Genomic DNA, 22,970 nt, shown 5'->3' with positions numbered 1-22,970 from the left:
GCTTCAGTACAAATTGGAGTCAAAGGCAGCGAAGTGGTACACCACAATTTACATTGCCAATGCATTTTTCTCAATATCTTTGGAAGCAGAGTGCCAGCCACAGCTTGCTTTCACTTGGAATGGTGTCCAGTACACCTGGAATCGACTGCCCCAGGGGTGGAAACACAGCCCCACCATTTGCCATGGACTAATCCAGACTGCACTGGAAGAGGGTTAAGCTCCAGAACACCTGCAATACATTGATGACATCATTGTATGGGGCAACACAGCAGAAACTTTTGAGAAAGAGAAGAAAATCCAAACCCTTCTGAAAGCTGGTTTTGCCATAAAACAAAGTAGGGTTAAGGGATCTGCACAAGACATCCACTTTTTAGGAATAAAGTGGCAAGATGGGTGTTGTCAAATCCCAATGGGTGTGATCAACAAAATAGCAGCTATGTCTCCACATAAAAGGAAAAAGGAAATACAAGCTTTCTTAGGTGTTGTGGGTTTTTGGAGAACGCATATTCCAAATTATAGTCTGATTGTAAGCCTTCTCTATCAAATGACTCAGAAGAAGAATGATTTTAAATGGGGCACTGATCAAGCAGCAAGCCTTTGAACAAGTTAAACAGGAGATTGTTCATGCAGTAGCCCTTGGGCTGGTCCGGGCAGGACAAGATGTTAAAAATGTGTTCTATACTGTTGCCAGGGAGAATGGCCCTACCTGGAGCCTCTGGCAGAAAGCACCAGGGGAGACACAATGTTAATGCCCAGGGTTTTGAAGTCAAGGATACTGAGGATCCAAGACCCACTATACGCAAGCTGAAAAAGACATATTGGCAGCATATGAAGGAGTTAGAGCTGCCTCAGGTCCCCTCTACACTTCATGCAACTGATGCTATATGGAGTGAGTTGCACTGATCACACAACAGACTCGAATAGGAAACACCAGTCACCCAGAAATTTTAGAAGTGATTATGGACTGGTCAGAAGACAAAGATTTGGGAATATCACCAGAGGAGGAGGTGACATGAGGCCCCACTGTATAATAAACTGCCAGAAAAGGAGAGGCAATATGCCCCATTTACTGATGGGTCCCGTCACACTGTAGGAAAGCATAGGAGATGGAAGGTGGAGTCCCCTACAAGTTGCAGAAACTGCTGAAGGAGAAGGTGAATTGAGTCAGTTTGCAGAGGTGAAAACTATCCAGCTGGCTTTAGCCATTGCTGAATGAGAAAAACGGCCAGTACTTTATACTGACTCATGGATGGTGGCAAATGCTCTGTGGGGGTGGGTGCAGCAATGGAACCAGAGCAACTGGCAGTGCAGAGGTAAACCTACCTAGGCTGCTGCATTGTGGCAAGATATTGCTGCCCAGCTGATTGTGAAGTACATCACATGGATGCTCATATACCCAAGGATCGGGCCACTGAAGAAGATCAAAACAACCAGCAGGTGGATCAGGCTGCAAAGATTGAAGTGGCTTAGGTATATCTGGACTAGAAACATAAGGGTGAATTATTTGTGGCTTGCTGGGCCCATGATACCTCAGGCCATCAGGAAAGAGATGTAACATAAAGATGGGCTCGTGATTGAGGGGTGGACTTGACCATGGATGTTATTGCACAGGTAATCCATGAATGTGAAACATGTGCTTCAATTAAGCAAGCCAAGCGGTTAAAGCCTCTTTGGTATGGAGGACGATGGCTGAAATATCAATATAGGGAAGCATGGATCGATTATATCACACTCCCACAAACCAACCAAGGCAAGTGCCATGCGCTTATAATGGTGGAAGAAAACACCAGATGGCTGGAAACATATCCCAAGCCCCATGCCACCACCTGGAACACTATCCCGGGCCTTGAAAACCAAGGTTTATAGCAACACAGTACCCCAGAAAGAATTGAGGCAGACAATGGGACTAATTTCTAAAACAACCTCATAGACACCTGGGTCAAAGAGCATGGCATTGGGTGGATATATCACACTCCCTATCATGCACCAGCCTCCAGGAAAATCAAACGATATAAGGGACTGTTAAAGACTACACTAAATGTAGTGGGGGGGTGGAACCTTCAAACATTGGGATACACATTTCGCAAAAGCCACCTGGTTAGTCAACACTAGAGCATCTGCAAATTGGGCTGGCCCTGCTCAATTAAAACTTTTACATACTGTAAAAGGGGATAAAGTCCCTGTAGTGCACATAAAGAATACGGTAGGGAAGACAGCCTGGGTTACTCCTGCCTTAGGCAAAGGCAAACCTATTCAAGGACCTGGGTACACTTGGTGTATGATGCAGAAGGATGGAAAAATCCAGTGTGTGACTCAAGAGCCTTTATGTGAGAATAGCCAATGAATTAAATTATGTTAATTATAACTCTGCCACTGTATGTCATCATTACTATAATTGTTATATGCTATATCAATGGTATTATAGTAAGACTCAGATTAATGAAGAATGAACTTTGATAAAACCAAGAGAAGCACAGTAGTGATGGAATTAGAGCTGACTTCAGCATGCAATCATCCAACACTACACGATTCTCTTGATGTGCCCAATGTCACGCACTCGCCCCACTGCACTGAAGCCTGATTCTGCTCTGCTGAGCTGACTTCGCACCATTCCTCCCTCCCAGAAAGATTGTTATGACAGATGGAGCCCAAAGTCATGAACTACATGAACTCGACAGACATTTTAAAGGGACATTTTAATGAACATAAAGGGACATTTAAATGAACATTTTAAAGGCCCATAAACTAAGAAAGGAAATTATTTGAAAAACATATCAGAGAGTGTGGGACCTGGCCATGACATAGATGGTATAGAATAAGGAGTGGATATTGTTCTGTTTTTGGCTGGAATAAAGTTAATTTTCTTCCTAGTAGCTGGTATAGTGCTGTGTTTTGGATTTAGAATGAGAATTATGTTGACAACACGGTGATGTTTTAGTTGTTGCTAAGCAGTGTTTATACTAAGTCAAAGACTTATCAGCTTTTCATACTGCCCTGACAGCAGAGGCTGGAAGTGCACAAGAAGCTGGGAGGGGACCAGCAAGGACAACTGACCCAAATGAGCCAAAGGGGGATTCCATACCATATGACATCATTCTCAGTATATAAACCAAGAGGAGTTGGCTGGGAGCACTGCAGCTTGCGGATTGGCTGGGCATCGTTGGCGGGTGTTGAGCAATTGTATTGTGCATCACTTGTTTTGCATATTCTATTATTATTTTCCCTTCCTTTTCTGTCCTATTAAACTATGTTTACCCCAACCCACGAGTTTTACTTTTTTTTTTCTGATTCCTTCCCCCATCCCACTGCAGGGGGCAGAGCAAGTGGCTGTGTTGTCGTCTGGGGTTAAGTCACAACATAGTCCCCATATGGCCAGTGCAAAAGTCTAACAGTGGAAGCTAACAGTGGACTACTGTGGCCTGAATGATCATGCAGCTGGACTACTGCCATACCTGACATGCTAGAATTCCAGTATGAGCTGGAGTCAAAGGTAGCCAAACGGTGTAAGACAACTGATATTGCTAATATGTTTTTCTCAATCCCTTTGGCAGCAGAGTGCAGGTCACAGCTTGCTTTCATGTAGAGGGCTTTCCAGTACACCTGGAACTGACATGGTGGAAACCATGTGACCCACTGCCCAAAATACTATCTTGGGCCTTGGAAAGCAAGTTTTACAGTGACAGGACATCCCTGAAAGAATTCAGTCAGTCAGCGAGACACATTTCCAAACAACCTCATAAACACCTGGGTCAAGAAGCATGACATCGATGAGATGTATCCCATCCCCTATCATGCACCAGCCTCTGGGAAAATTGAATGATACAATGTAGTTAAAAACTACACCAAGACCAATGAGTGCTTGGACGTTCAAGCATTGGATACAAATTTAGCAGAAGCCACTTGGCTAGTTTACACTAGAAGATCTGACAGTTGACCTGGCCCTGCTCAATCAAAGCCCCTGGGCACTGTGGAAGGAGACAAGGTCCCCACAGTACATAAAAACAGTCTGGGTTATTCCTTCCTCAGGAAAGGGCAAACCTACTCATGGGATTGTTTTTGCTCAAGGACATGGGTGCACTTGGTGGGTAATGTAGAAGGATGGGCAAGACCAATGTGTACCTTAAGCTGCTTCAATTCTGGGTGAAAATAATCCATGATTTGAGTTGTATGATGGCAGTGTTACATGATGCTTTATGTCACTACTGCTGTGGCCACCTTATGTCAAAGGTATTACAGCAGGTACCTCTTACTGCTAGCCAGGCTGGAGGCAAGAGGAGGAATTCATTGCAAAGTTAAATGTTATGGCCTAGTCCAAAGGGACCAGGGGTGGAGACTTTAAATTGTTGTAACCCACGATTTGAGTTGCATGTTATAGGAAGTACCACAGCAGAAACACCTGAACCAATGAAGAACAAACATCACAAGAAGCAGTGCAAGTGCAGCCGTGACCCAACTTGAACTGCTTTTGGTGCCCTCTCCTGTCCTGAGTGAATACTTTAACAGATGAAGCCTGGGAAGTCATAGATCAAATGAACTCAATGAATATTTTATGAATATGTATGGAAATTTTACAAACATTTTACAGGGGAAGGGGTGGTTAATGAGGATGTATTGTGAGTGTGGGACCTCAACATGACATAAATGGTATGGAATAATGGGTGGGGAATGCACAGGCTTTGGCTGGGATAGAGTTAAATTTCTTCACAGTAGCTTGCACAGGGCTATATTTTAGATTTGTGCTGAAAATAGTGTTGATAATCTGATGTTTCAGTTTCTGCTGAGCAGTGCTTATGCAGTGTCAAGGCCTTTTCTACTCCTCACACTTCCTTGCCAAGTACATTGGAGGTGCAAAAAAAGTTGGGAGGGAACACTGTTGGGACAGCTGACCCCAACTGGCCAAAGGGATGGATATTCCATACCATCACGGTAATAAAAATGGGGGGGTGAGTTGGCAGAGGGAGCTGCTGTTCAGAGACTGGCTGGGTATCAGTTGGTGGTGAGTAATTTTTTTCATTTGCGTCACTTGTCTTTCTTGGGTTTTAATTTTCCTATTACTTTTTTTTAATCTTCTCCTTGCAATTATTTTTTTTTAAATTAGTATTTCTTTTTAATTATTAAATTGTTTTTATCTCAACCCATGAGTTTCTTTCTCACTTTTACCTTTCCTATTCTCCCTCCACCCAACTGAGGGGGAGTGAGCAAGCAGCTGTGTAGTGTTTAGTTGCTGGCCGGGGTTAAACCATGACACCTGGCCACACCTGTGTGGGAACCTTATGCGGTGGATGTCTGTTTTGGAGCTGGGCTTTGGCGGCAGGGGGTGGATGAGTGTTATGTGGTAGAGCAAGTGCAGAGCCATAGTGTTAGTGGGGCTGGGAAGCGGCTGCCAAGGGAAGGTGAGGGCTGCTAACAGCTTTCAGTCCTGGCCACTTCTGTGTTAGATCCATACCCAGCAAGTGTGTGTTTGGAACCTGGGCTCTGGTTGTGGGGCTGGGGCAGGGAAGGTGAAGGCTGCCAAAAGCTTTCAGTCTGGCCTTTTCTGTATGGGAGACATCTCTGGCAGCCATCAGTTTTCCTCAGTTCTTGCTAAAGTGAGGGTGAGGAGAGGGTGAGGATAAGGTGGTACAGCATGTTCAGAGCTGCAGTGTTTGTGGCATGCAAAGGGGCTGTCACATGAATGTGAGGGCTGCAAACAGCTTTATATCTGGGCCACATCTGTCTGGGTGCTAGGGGTCCTAGCTGTCTGACTGCTGGGTGTGTGTTTGGGACCTGGGCTCAGGCTGGAGTAGAATGTGTAAGTGAGATTGAGGTGCTAGAGCAAGCACAGAGCCATGTTTCTGGGGCTTTGAACAGGCTGCCAAGGGAAGGTGAGGGCTGTCAAAAGTTTTCAGCCCTGGCCACTTCTGTGTGGGAGTCATAGCTGGCGTGTGTCTGTTTTGAATTTGTCCTATGGCTATTGTGAGAGTTTAGGTGAGGGTTTGGGTTGCAGAGGAAGTGTAAAGACCCATTGTTCATGAGACTGCAAAGGGGCTTCCAAGGGAAGGTGAGGGCTACAACAATTTTCGGTCATTTCCCCTTTTTGCCTGGGAACCATTGCTAGCAAATCTGTTTGGAGGTGAACTTAAAGAGGATGAGGAAAAGGGTTAGTGTTAGGGTTAAGTGCAAGACAAAGTGCAGAAGCTGATGGTTAGCAGGGAATGTGAAAAGGCTGCTAAGATAAGGTGAGAGCTGCCAAAAGTTTTCAATCCTGGCCACTTCTGTGTGGGAGCCCTAGCAGATGGGTGTCTGTTTTGGACTTGAGCTCTGGCTAGGGTGAGGGGTCTGGTCCTTGGGATGGTGCAGAGTCCAAGTATTTTGGGGCTGCGAGAGGAAGGCCACGGGAAGGTGATGGATTCAAAAATGCTCAGTTTTGCCTGGGAGCCACAGCTATTAGAACTGCATGTTTGATCTGTGCTCTGGCAAGGGCGAGGATCAGGAGAATTAATGTTAGGTGGACAAATAATAGAGACCCACTGTTTGAGATGATTTGAAGGGGCTGCCAATAGATGGTGAGGGCTGCCAAATGCTCATTCCTGGGGACTTTTTTATGTGATTCATTGCTGGCAAGGCTCCATTTTGGACATGGGCTTAGGGTAGAGTTGGGTACAGCAGTGGCCAATAATGAAATATTCTGGCATCTCTCAGCTTCCACTGGCAGCCCTTTTACAGTCCCACCAACACTTTGGCTCTGTGCTTGTTCTAGCACTTAATATTATCCCACACCATGACCATAAACCTAGCCACAGCTCAGTCTCAAAACGGACAACTGCCAGCTAGGGTCTCACAGAGAAATGGCCAGGACAGAAAGCTTTTGGTAGCCCTCACCTTCCCTTGGCAGCCTTTTCATGGATCACCTATCATGTGGCTATACACTTTGTCTTTCAGCAAAACTTAACCTTTTTCCTGACCCTCACCCTACCCTAAGCCCATGTCCAAAACGGAACCTTGTCAGCAACGGCTGTCTGTCCTGCACCAGATCTTAACCATTTCAATCTTCATCAGTTCCGAATATACTCAGAAAGGAAGAAGTACATTTAAGCATTTCTCACGGAAGGACTCCAGCACAATTTTTAATAGGGTTGGAGACTCCATGACAGAAAAATAATTAAGAAGTCTCTATAACTGACATACAGAAAGTATGCATATGAAACAAAAAGTAAAACGAAAAATTACTCAATAATTCCTCCACAACCCCCCCAACTTCTGAGATTTTCTTGGTATAGTTTGCTGTCTAAAACTCAGTTCCATGCTATTTCCTCATAATTGTCATTAAAGCATATGGATAAAATCGTAATTTTTTAAAATTCCACAGCAGAAATCAGGAGGAAGATGAGATCTTCTTCCACAGTTTCCATTTTAAATTTTATATGCCTCAATACTGCAGTGAGTGATGAGGTAGAACATATGTGAGGGGATAGAAGGGATAGAAAAGTGGAAGTTTACTACTAACTTCTCATTTAATATGAAGAAGTGACTAGAAAGAAAAAGAGATGATATATATATAGACACAAATATGCAAAGATGGAACTAATACTTCTGTAGAGAATCCAAAGATTAAAGGAAGAAATGAAGCCATAACACATGGCAGTACAAAATTTCCAAGAACATACTTAATTACAATTCTAATTCCATAACTTATAAAGAAGTATGATTTACTTTCAATTATCATACTGCCAGTTTATTCTTCAGTGTATGCAAAAATCACTCATTTCTGAGCCTTTTGGGCAAACAAGTATTTGCACGATCTTAACGTCTAACATTCTTTCTGGTAATTTTAAGGTTAAAAACGACATCTGTGATTCTGATGTGAGCTGGAAAATGAGGACTTTCTTTTCCAGGAGTTTTGACAGATACTCTGAAAAGATGGGAAAAGTATGGTATGGCTTAAGCAATCATAGCTTACAATTTTTGCTAACCAAATATACAGCCAGTGCTGCAGTTTCATAAATTAAAGCATTCAGTTTGAACTACCCTGTGACAAATTTTTAAGTCCATTAATTTTACTCTAATTTAAAACCTTATCTTCTTCAGAATTTACTGTAGCTGAAATTAAATTAGTTTAACTAAAATAGCACAACTTTTAGTTGTTAGAGCTTTCATCATAGTTTTATAACTGATCACATAATTGGATGATAAGACAACGGGTCTGAATCTGCTTGCATGTATCCACAAAAGGTGCATTGGTAGTGAAATGAATAGAACAGATCTTCAGATAAAAAGGTATGTTTACTCATGCATGTGTTTATATATGATATACCTCAAAAATGGCCTTTTTCACTGTTTATGAAAGAGATGGAGATTGCACAGTAGGTATTTTGCCTTTCTAATATAGTGCATTAGGGGTTTAGAGCCTCTTCTTTAAAAGACTGAAGAGTTGTCTCACAAGGTTTTTCACAACAGTAGAAGAACAAATCATTAAAATGTAAATGAGAAGCTTTCCTAAAGCTAATGTCATAAAGAGTGAGCAATGTTCACAAATTATACTGTGATATGTGAGTTATCAGGCAAGGAAGAAACAGAAGTTTACCCAAATGAAGTGGCTGCCATATCTATTAATTGCAGACCATCTGCAGCAAGTGGTGAAATTAAAAATCAGTAGTCAAAAGGGCACAAATCAGTAGTCAGTCTAACAGATGAACCAACCTGGAAAAATGCAATTTTGTGGAGTTGCTCGGAGATCAATACAGCAAAACCAGTTAAAAGTCAGTGATTAATGATGAGATTCTCAAAAATGCCTAATAAATTCAGAGTAAAAGTTCTAAGGTCACACCAGTGTTTCTGGAAATCCCGTCTCTAAAACACTTAGTTTTGCTATCTGGATTTTCTTTTCAATACTACTACCCAGCCACTTTATACATCAAAGTGTATACCATTAGCATGACATATTACTCTTATTTTTTTCTGTAATTCCTAAACAATACTGTGAAAATAATAAATCCAAACTTAAATCAAATTGGAACCTTATTTATTTTGCCTCAAACTGCTGTACTTTAAGATCCACTACTGCTATGTATCCCAAATATGATTTTGTTTCACAACAGCTTCTGTATTTACAAATGTGGAAACCACCTACAGTTCTGCATTAAAAAAATCTACTGCTCAGTGGACAGCCTGCAAAGAAGTAACAGTTCATGGTAACTCTTTCCTTCTGACCCTAACTGTCAATATTAACCCACTGCTAAGAAACTACAACACAACTCCAAATGAAAGGGCATATGTTTCAAATATAAAATTATATTTAATAATTCGTGGAGATGTTTGGTCTATAGTTGAAAACAATTTCAGAATAAATACTTACATCTTACTCATAAATGCTCCAAGGAAAATAACATTTTATCTGAGACATGCCCTGAGCTATCTAAACTCCTTAATAGTGCAAACAATGTTGCAGTGATGCCTGGTTTCATCCTGGCTTTTGCAAAAGAAACACAGCAACTGCCCACAGAGCTCCTAAATGGCTGACACACCACAGCATTATGCTCACTACAGCAGTTCTTGTAGTTTTGCTAAGTTCCTCTCCATCCACTGGATATTAAGCTGAATTGTGTCAATTGCCTCTTTTACACAGCGCAGCTGAGAACTCTCCTCTGATTTTGACTCAAAAAATGACTTCACCTGCATAGCAAGAGAAAAGAAAGAAAAAGAAAATTTTCATTAAAATCAACACTGGTCACACAAATAGGTTCAGAAGCAAAGGCTAAATGTATGTTGCAGGAAATCTATTATTCAGAATTATTTATATATATGCAGAAATAAAACCTCTCAAAGGAGTTCCCAAAATGCAAGGAAAATATTTTTCATGCTAACTGCAGCAATAACTCATCTGGGTTCAATAAATGATTTCACCAATAAACAGACATTCACTTATGATATTGATCACAGAGCAATCACAAAGCAAAGTTCTGTGTGACGAGTCTTGTTCTGTGACAACTGATTGTTGCAAGCAATCCTCTTCAGCACTCTGGAATGACCCCCACACTCACTCATAACTGTCAATGCTAACACTTAAAATACTACAGAACAAACCATGAATAACTATCTCTACCAATTAATCTGAATGAAAACATTAGACTAAACCATAAACCATTCTCGATACATAAATTCAAGACCTTGTTAGAGAAGACAGCAGAGATTTCTAATGGCTATTAACTGGCTCTTAACTGATATTCAACCTCCACAACAGCTCCTTGGGACTGTTGACAGCAAAAATAACATAAAGCAATTTTTATGGCACTCCATCGCATTCCAGAGAGGCAGAAAGCATAGCCTGTTTACAAAATCTAGACTAAAATTCTATCTAGACGAAATCATTATTTTGGGAGACAGCGTGTTCCAGTGAACAAGAAAACAAAACAGCATAAACAGATAACTGGGTTCAACTCTATCACAGACTCAGTATTTAATCTTTAACATGTTTATGTATATATTTGCTGTGTGTGAAATAAGGAAAGCAATAGGTGTATATCCTTGCAAAAGGGCCTCAAGGACAGAAATAACATGTGTTTTCCTCATCCTTCAATTAAATGAAAACAGCATTGGCACTAGAAAATATTCCTTTCTAGTAGATTAAACCACCAACCTCAAGTAAATGTGCTTTTGTTGCAAATTGGGAAGTTGATAAACTAATGATATTCTGGATAGTATATGAGCCTAGGTGAAACCTGAAACAGAAACAAATAAGTTATTTTTAACTAGAAGCCACTTTAAGATGCAGGTTCAGTACATGTACACATTCTTATTTCTACTTTTTTGTTTTAGTAGTTGGAAATCATTATAAGAAATTAAATTCAAGTTTACATATGTCATTTTTCAAAAGAGATACAAGGTCTTAGAAGTCCAAGCCTCTAGTTCCCTAATCCCTCTAAAAATTGAACTTCAGAGCAAAAGACATTGAAAATTTTCAAACTTCTATCACAGCTCAAGTAGTAAAGAACTGAGGACACCACACACTGAATACCAAGACCTGCATTTGTGGTATGTATTCCAAAACTCTACAGTAATTGAATTTGCAACCAGATTTCACTTCAAGCAAAGTAATTTTGTAATATTGCTTAATAAGAGCTTGCTAGAGCAGAAATTTTCATCCAGGAGAAGCTTTTTTAGCAATGTGAAAATGTTCCAGATCAAAACAAGGATTTAGAAATAGTTTTCCACGTACTGTTAGCTTTTGGAAGACTTGCAGGACAGCTCTCCTGCTGGGTACCCTTCTAGGCCAGTTAAGGAGAACATGTATTTCTAAAGCAAGTGGGATTTTTGTTTATTAGGTTTTGGGATTGCTGTAAAAAGGCAGAAAAAAAAATTCTGAATGAATTCCCTGGGTGTGCTTTTTAATGCATTTGATCCACATAAATATCCTGTATGTGCAGCAATCACCTTAGAGAGGGCATCCTTTTAATAGAAATTCAAATCAAGATTTTTTAAAAAATACTGTAAGACTCTAGGAGGTTCCAAAGTCCTATCAACTATTGCTGAGATTTCAAAGTTTATGTTCCAAGTTATTTTTGTAAAATAAGATTTCAAAACAGGCTTTACAATTTTAATAGAAATCTTCTTATACGAAACCAACTTTTTATTATTTTGCACTTGAAAGAAACAAAAAGATGCTTTTTATACACTGAGTATGAAATTTCAGCTACATCAGAAGCCTTACTTTCGTGTAAGCTTTTCCCAGTTCTCTTTGACAAAGTCCCAGGCCAGCAAATATCCAGTCAAACTCTGGCTAACAGTTGATATGATATGTGAAAGCTCCTGTGCCCTAATGACTTCTCCTTCAAGGCTGTTCTGCATTAACCTAAAAGACAAAGTATATGAAAAGGGACAGGAAAAAACAACTATTCTTATCTTCACATGATCTCCTGATACTCCTGAATTAGATGGAAAAGGTTATATAATGTAAAGATTATGTAACAGACTTCTGGCATCTGGAACACACCGATCCTCCACTTTATAACTACTGTACTTATTTAGCTTTAGTTTCCAAGTGTCAGAGTGACCTTAGCTCTAAACCAAGTACCTGAATTTTCATTGCTTTTGAAAAAGATGAAGTAAATGTAAAAGAAAACATAATACATTGAAAAGTTAAGAGAAAAAAGCTGTAACAAGAATCACCTAGCAGCACAACCTTGGTCCTCCATGCAGTACTGAGAGTTGGTCTATAGAGAGTTGCTGGAGCATAATGTAAGGTCAAAATTTTACCCAAAGAAAGAAAGAAAAAAAAAAAAGAAAAAAAAAAACCCAAACAACAAAAAAACCCCAACTAGTTATTATCTTGGTTATAAAGCAATCTTTTAAGACTCCATAGAACAATGTGCAATTTTGTTACCTTTACCACAAAGTCTGCGATTTTGTGTTACCAGTAGTGCAAAGCCTTTACGTGCAATTGTTTTCTCTTTATGCATATTCAGAATTTGGCCTTTTGAGCTACTCTGTTACATAAATTATTTTTAAGTTAAAAATATCAGGTTCCTTGTGTTTATGGAAGCCTGTACAAAACATGCAGATAGATCAGCAATCACAAATTTTTTCAACAATTCAAAAAAGGCAATACATTTTTTCAAAGAAGATTTTAGCACCTTTAATTTTCATAACATACAACTTTTTGGCTCCTTCATACCAGATCAGCTTTCTGACATCTTCTGTGGTGGCCAAGGCTTCAATCATCTTGCTTTTCTCTGCTTCAGAAACTGAAGAGGAGTACATCTTTAGGAGGAATTCCCAGCCATCACTAGATTTGGCTCCAGCTATAAATATGGCTTTCATAACATCACTAGGCAGACTACAGGGAAAAACAAAACCAACAACAAAACAACAACAAAACAAACAAAAGAGGGACATATAAATGCCTATTTGGCAAAAGAAGGAAGAAAAGTTACAAAATGAAAATATTAGCTTGAAAGAGATTCCTCTCTTTTGAGCAGTTTAATTCGGTAGAAATTGTAAATTTGCTGGATTGAATTCATGCCAGTCTAAGACTTTAAATCACTGAGAAAAAGCAAATTGTATTAGTCACATGAAAGCACAGTAAACTGTACAAAAATCTGAGTAATTTTCTGTCGCTAGAAATGCACATGAATCCAGAGCAGAATGAATTCTGCCAGATAAAAAGGCATGCTTTGACATTACTACTAAGTAATCCTCCTTGAGCATACAGCTTAGGAAATGCAGATGGAAGCAATTTGTGACTGGTTTTGCAGTCACACTTAATAAGACTGCAGACAAAGACTTAAATTCTAGCACACTTCCCCCTCTCATCTTGAAACAGCAATTACTTCTACATGACGAGCAACTCAAAGACAGAATGAAGTGCTTTATCAATGCTGTTGGTGGTGGCGTGTGGGTTTTTTTTGTTTTGTTTGTTGTTTTTTTCCCCAAAATGGTGGCAAGGTAACAGGAAAACAGGTAGATAAAAGAAGTGGAAGCCCAGTTTTTGTGGTACCTCATTGTTCCATTAGACTTCATCCACTTCTTAAACATCTCAGTGGCAGTTGTTCTACAGTTTCTCATATCATGGGTGCAGGCAAAAGCTAGCAGCATTGACCGGAGCTCTCGTTCAGACAGGGTCCCATCATCTGTCCAACGCTGTTGATCAATTTTATCTCCAAGCAGGTGCTCTATTCTATGCTAAAGGAGGAAAAATTACTATCAATAGCTAATTCTTCCCAAGAGGATTTTCTATATTAAAAATTAGTTTCAGAAAAGGAAAAAAGTTAAATTTTAGAACTGTGGAAGTTAAACATAGTAGCTTTTCATCTACCTATTCCCACTTACATATACCATTTCTTACCTGTATGAATAAATATCAGATACCACATTGATTTGAAAGATAGGCCAGATCTACATCTTAAATTGCACATGGAAACTAAAGACTACTCTTCGAGCTATGGTTCAGACTTGTATGTAGTCAGCTTACTAGCTCAACTAACTACAACTCCTGTAAGTTTAACTGCTTTTAACTCCATCAAGGGACAGTTAATACATCTTAGTTTAGCACAAGCAAATAAACAAACCTTCATCTAGAGGTTGAACACCTTTCACATCTGTAGTTTTGTAGCTTGCCAAAAACACAACTATGTGCCTGACCAGCTACCACATCTCAGCTGAAACACTTGAACATAAATATAACCTCACAGACACTGAATTTCAAACAATAGCTTGGGCTGTTTATCATAACAGATCTGTAACACCTTTGAATAAATACTAAATAAAGAAAATTATTATAGTAGGGGTTTTTTGTTTCTTGTAAGTTTCCTTAAGCACTCACTAATTAACCTTACATAGTATAAAGAAAAACACCTGCTATTTTATCTAATCATTTAGTAATTTTCCTTCTAGACTAAATCCCTTTGCTGATGTTCTACAGTGTAAAGCAGCAAGGATCATTTTATATCTGTAGATGAGTACAGACAGGAGGCTTCATACTAAGAAGGTAAACAGAGAAATGAAAGACATTTCCTCAGCAAGAACTGAGGCTATGATGCTGGTTTCATTGCTAAGTCTGTAGCACTGTATCATGTTAATCTTATCGCACAGCTGGAGTGGGACAGTGACAACCATTCGTGTTCCTATTTTTACAGTAAATAATTTTTTTCCCTGCCTCTATAATAAAGCAATTAGATCTATGATCTCCAACCACTTTAATGATTTTGGAAATAACTTTTCTGTCCATATTGTCATGGACTCTGTTTAATTACATATCTTAACTACATTGACCTTCAGAGCCACTACAGCAAATATCCAGACACTACTATGTTCCCACTGCATTACACTCCTTACAAAACATTGTGGGGGGGTTGGGAGGGAGGGGGTAGGTGGAGGAAGTCGATCCAAAAAAATTAGCATTTCAGTAAGATGTCATTACTACTTAACAAAAGCAGACAAGACTGGCAAGTATCTAGAATACAAGCGAACTCAGTAAGATTACTGAGTATGTTCAACACTCAACACCTAAAAAGATAATGTAACTATAAAGAACATTACAGCTGATTACAGCTAATTATTTCAAATCATAATTTACAGAAAACCAAGACATACCATGACTCGTACTGCCAGCTGTTGTTCGCCCTTTTTCTCCAAAAGGCTGTATATGTGACTCAGCTGAAACAAAGCTTGAGTGAGTGGTGCAGTGCTGCTCTCTTTGTTAAGGTAATCAATCAGCTCAAAGGCCTTTTCCAGAGACTCTTTTCCTAGACTATAGGTCAATGAATACAAACATTAAAATGGTTTCCAAAGCAAAAGCACTCCCTGAATCCAGAAGTGATGTTCTCCATTGCATTAACAGAGCGATAGGTGAATAGAGGGAGTAATATAAGAAACACTTCAAATGTACATATTTTTACACTATAACATTAGTAGGAGATCAACAAAACAGTGGCCACTAACATGCCTTCAATTAACAAAAATGAAAATAGGTAAGGAAGTGTGACGATGATTTCTGAAAATATTTATTATAAATGAGGGTACTCAGATACAGGAGGTAGCTGTCAAAGAGGCCATCCAGAATGCTCAACCTCACGTGCTCTGATGGCAGTGGTGAAAGACAAGAGAGGGAGCCAGTAAAAATTTGAGAGGAAAATAGCTTATTACTCTAAAGTGGAGCACTCCTTGACAGAGTAGAGGAAAACAATCGTCGAGGCACATTGTCAGACACTAAAGAAAACAGTGTCTTTCAGAAATGGAAGCTATCATGTGTCTCTTCGTGAATCAAATAAATTAGCAATATGGAAGCATCAGCGAAATAACTTCTAAGGAAAATATTAGTGAATGGTGAACAGTTTCAATAGGCTAATAAAGACTGAAATAAAACTTATTTGAAGCAGTCTTCTCTAGAATCTAAGTCTGATCTTCTTTAACATGGGAAAACATTAAACACATACTAACTATGTTTTCCAAAATAAAAGTCTTACCCTGCAAGGTTGAAGATATTGTTGATCAAATTGGCTCTGTCTTTAGGACTCAAAGCAGTGTGGTTTTTTTTCAACAGATCAATTAGTGTTTTCCAGTCTTCAGTATAGTGTACTATGTAATAGCCGTTCATGTCCACATTGAATTTTATCCATTCCACCTCTTCTGGAAGTTCAATGACAGCTAATGGACAGACAATCAGTTAGCAGCTGAAACAAACATCTAGCAACTGTTCGTTCAAATCCAAATCTGTGAAGCAGACTGGTTCCAGAGAGTCAATAAATTCTTTTCCACCCACTAGTTCCCCCTACTATGAAGAAGGAATACTCAGTACAAAGCTTCTACGAGAAGGCTCCAAAATTCCTCATTGTACTTCTTCCTCCTTCTTCCTACATCTGATTGAATAAACAGTATCACAATCTGCCCCGAGTTGTATTTATGCAGTTAATTACTTAGTGCAGTAATTTTTCTCCTTCTGTCCAGTTCTTCTTTGAAACAACCCCATGTCCTCTCTGACCACTTTCATATTTTAAATATATATATATACACATATATAAAAGAGTAGTTATACACACCATATAAAGAAATAGAGAAATGAAGATGGCATTAAGTAGATGAAAGGCCACACTCTAGTTTCAAAGTCAACTAGATACAAAAAGAGAGGCTTTGGGAAAAAGCTCTTCATTTCAGTTGATTCTATAAGTACTGCCAAAAATGTCAATGCCTTTGAAATGTAAGTATTCTACTCCAAACTGCTTTGTACATCTCTTCTATTCTCATATCCTCCACATCCAAGTTTCTACAGCGAGTAAGGAATTAGTATGATGAATATGAAACCACCAACAGGGCCATTTAAGGTGAAAAATAAAAGATGAAATGAGGCTACTTACCTATTAGTTCTAGTAAGATCAAGAACACATTCAATTAAACAGCTTTGTTTTTCCATTCTGATAATTCATAGTATTTTTTACTAAAACTCCATCTCAAATGGAAAAGGCCAGGAATAACTTGTAGGTTTTGTAAAAGCAATGTCAGAACGACATAAACTAAAATTATTTACTCTATTTATAGTACTTCTAAAGTAATTTTAGAAGGGTGGCAGTTTGTAAGAATCAGTAAACAGTAAAAATGTCAAGATCAACTCTGAGAATTTGGTTTTAAATTTGTATAGTTTTATGTCAAGAAGTAGAGGTGCAAGATAGGCTTATGAATTAAGAATAATTGCCAGTTAAATGCAATGAATAGTAACTTTAATGGGGGAGAAGAAAATACATCAGCAGAAGTGAGACAATGAGTCAGACCAGCCTCAATAAAATGCAAAAACCTATTCAAGTCAGTGGAAAAAGATAGACAAAGTGATTTTAGCACAATACTACATAAAAGTGTATAGTAACTATTCACTTGGTAAGGAAAAACAGGGCTGAATGAAAAACACTCACAGACTAGCAATTTAGGATCCAAACTAGCCGCTGCAGCAAAAGCAGAGAGTTCATGTGAAAAGATCTAACTGTTTCAAGTTCTACAGCATTCTCAAAAACTGAATCTGTTCTGGATGCAGTATTTGCTTTAATGTTATAAGAAATTAAATAATGTTTCAGTGGAAAGTGACTTCCTCACATTTCAGTACACTGGCAGAGCAACCTTCCCATTACTCACTCTCTAAAGGACATGCAGTTTGAGAGATTTTGTGCATACACTGGCATGAACAGAGTACAAATTCCAAACCTGTGTTTTGCCCCACTTGCTGCCATTTACTTGTATGTATCCATTCTGATAATTCACAGTATTTTTTTCTAAAACTCCATCTCAAATGAAAAAGGCCAGGAATAACTTGTAGGCTTTGTAAAACCAATGTCAGAATGACATAAACCAACTTTCTAAAGATGACCACCAGCAGTGCTTGGCTCCAGATCTCTGTGATTATTTTGTACTACATATGCCCTCATCAGTACATCTTACACAAGGGTGCACTCAGAAAGGTCAGTAATCTATAACATTTACGTAACTTGCTACCGAAATTTTGAGTCACATACCTGACTTCTGGTCCAGTAAATATGCATTAGTACAATGGGTAAAGTTGCAGCTACTAGTTATATAGGTGAGAGGAATATGCCACAGATAACTGCAAAGGAAAGCAAGTGTTTACTGACATATGCACATATTCTTTGACTTGAAGGGTTTGTTTAGACTTTTTTTCATTTAAGTACTTTAATATATCAGTAGTATTAGAATCACTGCATGTTATGTAAAATAATAAAGATCATTCATATAATAAATATATCATTCATATAATCAGAATATGATAAAAGAACACATGTACAGCATATACAACAATTATTTTATTCCCACCATGTTGAGAAGTGGGAAAATGTCATTGAATCATAGAATGGTTTGGGTTGGAAGGGACCTTTAAAGGTAATCTAGTCCAAGCTCCTGTCATAAGCAGTGACATCTTCAACTAGATCAGGTTGCTCAGACCCCCATCCAACCTGACCTTGAATAGGGATAGGTAATCCACAACTTCTCTGGGCAACCTGTTCTAGTATTTCATCACCCTCATCACAAAAAAATTATTCCTTATATCTAGCCTGAATTATTCCTTATATCTAGTCTGCTTTAGTTGAAAACCATTACCTCCCATCCTACAGACTCTACTGAAAAGTCTGTCCCCATCTTTCCTTTAAGTACTGAAAAACTGTAATAAGGTCCACTGAGAGACTTCTATTCTCCAGGCCAAGCAATTCCAACTCTCTCAGCCTGTCCTCATAGGAGAGGTTTTCCATTACTCTGACAACTTCTGTGACTCTCCTCTGGACATACTCCAACAGGTCCGTGTCGTTCTTGTATTGAAGACTCCAGAGCTGGATGCAGTACTCCAGGTGGGGTCTCACCAGAGTGGAGTAGAGGACCAGAATCACCTCCCTCAACCTGCTGGCCATGCTTCTTTTGATGCAGCCCAGGATATGGTTGGCTTACTGGGCTGCGAGTGCACATTTCCAGCTCTCATCCAGTTTTTAATCCACCAATATCCCCCAGTCCTTCTCCACAGGGTTGCTGTCCATCCCTTCACCCCTCAGCCTGTATTGATACTGGGGGTTGCCCCAACCCAGGTGCAGGACATTGCATTTGCACTGTTGAACCTCATGAGGTTCACATGGGTCTACTTCTCCAGCTTGTCCAGGTCCCTCAACTGCACCACTCAGCTTGGTGTCATCTGAAAATCTGATGAGTGTGCACTTGATTCCACTGTGTATGTCATTGATGAAGCCATTAAACAGTACTGGTCGCAGTACAGATGCCTGAAGGATACTGCTTTTCCTAGTACTTCTTCCTCAGTTCCAGCATGCTAAGTAGCTTGTCCAAAGTCATATGGACAGGAAATCTCTGGCTGTATCAGAAATTCAGCCAATATCACTTTCTTCTCAGTCCAATGTTATCTTCCTGAAATTTTGTAAGATTTATTTAAAAAAAAAAATTATGTTGATTCAAGTACAAGACTGAAACTTCAAATCATGGTGTGCTGGGTTTGTGTGTGTGGCAGGGCCTTTGGGTAGCGGGGGAGGGGGCTACAGTGGTGGCTCCTGTAAGAAGCTTCTCAAAGCTCCCCCAGTTCCAAGTTGGACCCGCCTCTGCACCAAGGCCCAGCTCATTAGTGGACGAAGGCTGTGCCTCTGAGATAATGTACTTAAGAAGGGGAATCTGGGAGGAGGAGTTGGAGTTATGAAAAGGAGTTGCGAGGAGAACATCTATGTGAACACTGAGATCAGTGAAAGAAAGGAGGAGTAAGGCGGGGAAGGTGCACCAGTGCAGAGACTCCCCCCAGCCCGTGGTGAGGTCACCGGTGGAGCAGATGTCAACCTGTAGCCCATGAAGGACTCCACTCCAGAGCAGGTGACTGTGCCCAAAGAAGGCCGTGACTCTGTGGGAAGAAGCATCTGCTATTGTAGCTTGGCCCTGGGAGGACTGCAACATGCAGGAAGTATCCACACTGGAGCAGGTCAGGAAGAGTTGCAGCCCGTGGGAAGGACTCATGTCGGAGAAAGTTCATGGAGGACTGTCTCCCATGAGAGTGACACCACGCTGGAGGAGGGGAAGAATGCGAGGAGTCCTCCCCCTGAGGAGGAAGAAGTACAGGACTGACCACACCCCCCCATTCCCTGCCCCCCGCACCTCAAGGTGGGAGGAGGTCAAGAAATCAGGAGCAAAGCTGAGCCTGGGAAGAAGGGAGGGGTGGTGGAAGGTGTTTTTAAGATGTGGTAATGTTTCTCACTGTCCTACTCTGTCTGTTAAGTGGTGGTGTTGTTAGTGTCTGAATTAAATTGATGTTCTTTTTTTATTCCCCTAAGGAGTCTGTCTTTTGCCCATGACCATCACAGGTAAGTAATCCCTCCTTGTCCTCATCTTGATTCCCAAACCTTTTGCTTTTTTCCTCCCCCTTCCTGAGGGAGAAGGGGTGAGTGAGTGGCTGCATGGTGCTCAGTTGCCTTTTGGGATCAAACCACAACACGTGATAATAGAAACCATAATTGATTGCATACTACAAAAACTGTCTCAAGTGAACTGCAAGCTGGAAGAATAAATGCTAAGGTGGCTCATTAACGATGATAAGGACTTGACTAGAGAAAACAGAACTTCAAGTGAGATGAAACAAGTTTTACATATGCATTCCAATTTTGACAGGGACCCCTTCTGTGTATGACTCACACAGAGCGCTCTTCTTCAAAAGCTTTTCCTGCACTCCCCAAATTGACATCAACTAGAAACAGAAGAATAATTAAGCCTAACAATCCTTCTTTTCTTCCCTTACCTTTCAACCACGCATTGCTTTCCTCTCTCCACATAACAAAAATAAAACAAAGCCCTGTAACTTCCAACATTCCAAGAGACAAATTCCTTTCACATGCCTGACTCTACAAGATGATGCAAAGGACTCAGTTCCTGTTAAGACTTCAAACAACTGATTAAAACCAACAAAATCTCAAAATGATTAAAGCTTATATATTTTGTTTTGATACAAAATACACTAAGCTTCATCACATAAAACATTTACAGTACATTCATCTTTACAGTTATCAACTGCCACATCTTTGCTTCTTCAACATTTTTGTATATACTTCCTCTCTGATATATTCCGCCATTTGGTGTCATGCATTAGTGCCATCTTAAAATTTCTAAGCCAAGTAAACTTTGATTCTAGCATTTCTACCTTCTTCTGACAAAGCCCAAGATATACAATGAATTTTGGCAGGAAGGAGCAGAGGCTCTAAAGTCAGATATATGCTCTGTAAGTTCTGCAAACTTCTGCAACCTGTCTTTCTTCAGCTTCTCATTAACCACACAAAACTTTCTGAAATTAAAAGAAAACTTCACCTGTAAGATCTGCCTTTTGTTATTAAAAAGCCTTAAGAATTCATTCTGCTCTTTACCACAACTTATCATCTCAAGCTTAAAAGTTTCAGGAAAGGATGCAAATAAGAAACTCAGCTTACAAAGGATGCTACAGATTTTTACCAGTTGTTTGGGTGGAAATAGACAGCGATCTTCAGGCAGATACTAGATGTATGAATTTCTGTGCCAAATTCTGTATTACTACCTGCCTTCAAAGAAAATACTAAAAACCCCTGAATACAAGTAAGAAAAATGTACAAGATACAAAAAAGATATCTGCAGGTAGATTTTAATGGATAAAAGGTATTAAGAAGGTAATAACCTTGTATCTGATGTCCAATTTTCTGGTTCCATGTGATACATAAATTTCTCTTGTTGTATAGAAATAACATTTCTCTTTCGAACAACAGTGACTAAAGGAAATCCTTTATGCAGAATCCAAGTTTTCATCAGCTTTTTTACATCTAGTGTTCCATTGGTAATCTGCAAAATACAATCATAACATAACAAGAAAACAGCAAATGGAGAACATTTTTAAACCTTCCTCCTTAACTTGCCAAGTAAGTAGTGGCATGACTCTGCATATGTAAACAATTACTTTGACACTGAGCTTGTAAATTTTGTAAGCAACAATTTAGTGGAGCAAGTGGTTTTTATTTTCTTAAGTAGAGGGAATCCTAGCCGAACAGTGGAAAGACAAATTGGAAATATCAGGTAGGTTGAACTGGTATGTCATGAAAGTGGAGAAGGCAATGTTACAGAAAAGAAAGTTATAGGAAGCTCCCAAGCTCCCCCTTAGTGTTTCTCTCTCCTTCTTGGTATTCTGATATTATGTGGGTGTTTCAGGTTAAAGATCTTCTTCTAATTCTGAAATGAATATTGGAAATTGAATTAAAATGACAGTGTTTGTACAACGCAAATAAAAAACAACATATCTTTTTTTTTTTTTTTTCCCTCCCACTTACCAGCCTTTGCACAGCTTAACCTCCAACCTCTTCTAATCTTTCAGGAATTTTTGTACTACAACATCCCCACTGAGGGACAAGTACTTTATAATGTCTACATATCACAGCCTCTTTATTAGCAGAGATGATCATCCAACATGAAAAAGACAATATGCCCCCTAAGTTATGAAAATATGTTTTAGGTTGAGCTATCAGGAACATAAGGAAATTAAAATGTCATTATTCAAGTTACATTTAACTTTTACTAACCTATACTGGGTCTTTCACTAGTTTATCTCATCAACTTCTTACTGCCCATTGTTGTCTGTTCAAGCCCACAATAACATGTACAGTTTACACTCATGGGAAAATACTGTATTATTTATGTAGAGAACAACCACAAAATTTAAATAGGGGTTTCAATTCCAGGGAAGCAATTCCCTATCAAAAGCTTAAAATTTATAGAATGTGAAGTCTACATGAAAAAATATACTTTTTACATACTTCCAAACCCCACACTTGGCTAAATCTCTTCCTCCATCTTGTTATCACAAGCTATCATTGCTACTACAATGTTACATTATGCAATCCCTTCATAAATTGCCCAAGATGTGCTGAATGCATGCTCTCACTTTCTTTTGCCGTTATCTTTTCCTTTCCTTCTTTTCCACTTTGAAACCACCAGAAATTTATACGGTCATT

At 39.3% G+C, this 22,970-nt stretch overlaps 1 protein-coding gene across 7 annotated transcripts in view; it reads right to left on the bottom strand.

Annotated features, from left to right (window-relative positions):
- Nucleotides 1–7,474: 7,474 nt before the first annotated feature.
- Nucleotides 7,475–22,970, bottom strand: part of LNPEP (leucyl and cystinyl aminopeptidase) — an 81,870-nt gene continuing 66,374 nt past the window's right edge. For all 7 annotated transcript variants that reach the window (XM_074813227.1, XM_074813226.1, XM_074813231.1 and 4 more), the window contains 9 exons: nucleotides 21,647–21,807; nucleotides 17,970–18,058; nucleotides 15,939–16,119; nucleotides 15,067–15,223; nucleotides 13,472–13,656; nucleotides 12,650–12,811; nucleotides 11,687–11,827; nucleotides 10,616–10,697; nucleotides 7,475–9,651 (listed from right to left, as the gene is read on the bottom strand). In XM_074813227.1, coding sequence (XP_074669328.1) covers nucleotides 9,520–9,651; nucleotides 10,616–10,697; nucleotides 11,687–11,827; nucleotides 12,650–12,811; nucleotides 13,472–13,656; nucleotides 15,067–15,223; nucleotides 15,939–16,119; nucleotides 17,970–18,058; nucleotides 21,647–21,807 — 1,290 coding nt within the window. In that variant the 3' untranslated portion in view covers nucleotides 7,475–9,519. The remainder of the gene's footprint in view (nucleotides 9,652–10,615; nucleotides 10,698–11,686; nucleotides 11,828–12,649; nucleotides 12,812–13,471; nucleotides 13,657–15,066; nucleotides 15,224–15,938; nucleotides 16,120–17,969; nucleotides 18,059–21,646; nucleotides 21,808–22,970) is intronic.

The sequence above is a fragment of the Strix aluco genome, chromosome Z (assembly GCF_031877795.1).
Source record: "Strix aluco isolate bStrAlu1 chromosome Z, bStrAlu1.hap1, whole genome shotgun sequence".
NCBI lineage: Eukaryota > Metazoa > Chordata > Aves > Strigiformes > Strigidae > Strix > Strix aluco.
Note: the sequence above shows the minus strand (reverse complement) of the source record. Positions and strands in the feature narration are given on the sequence as shown.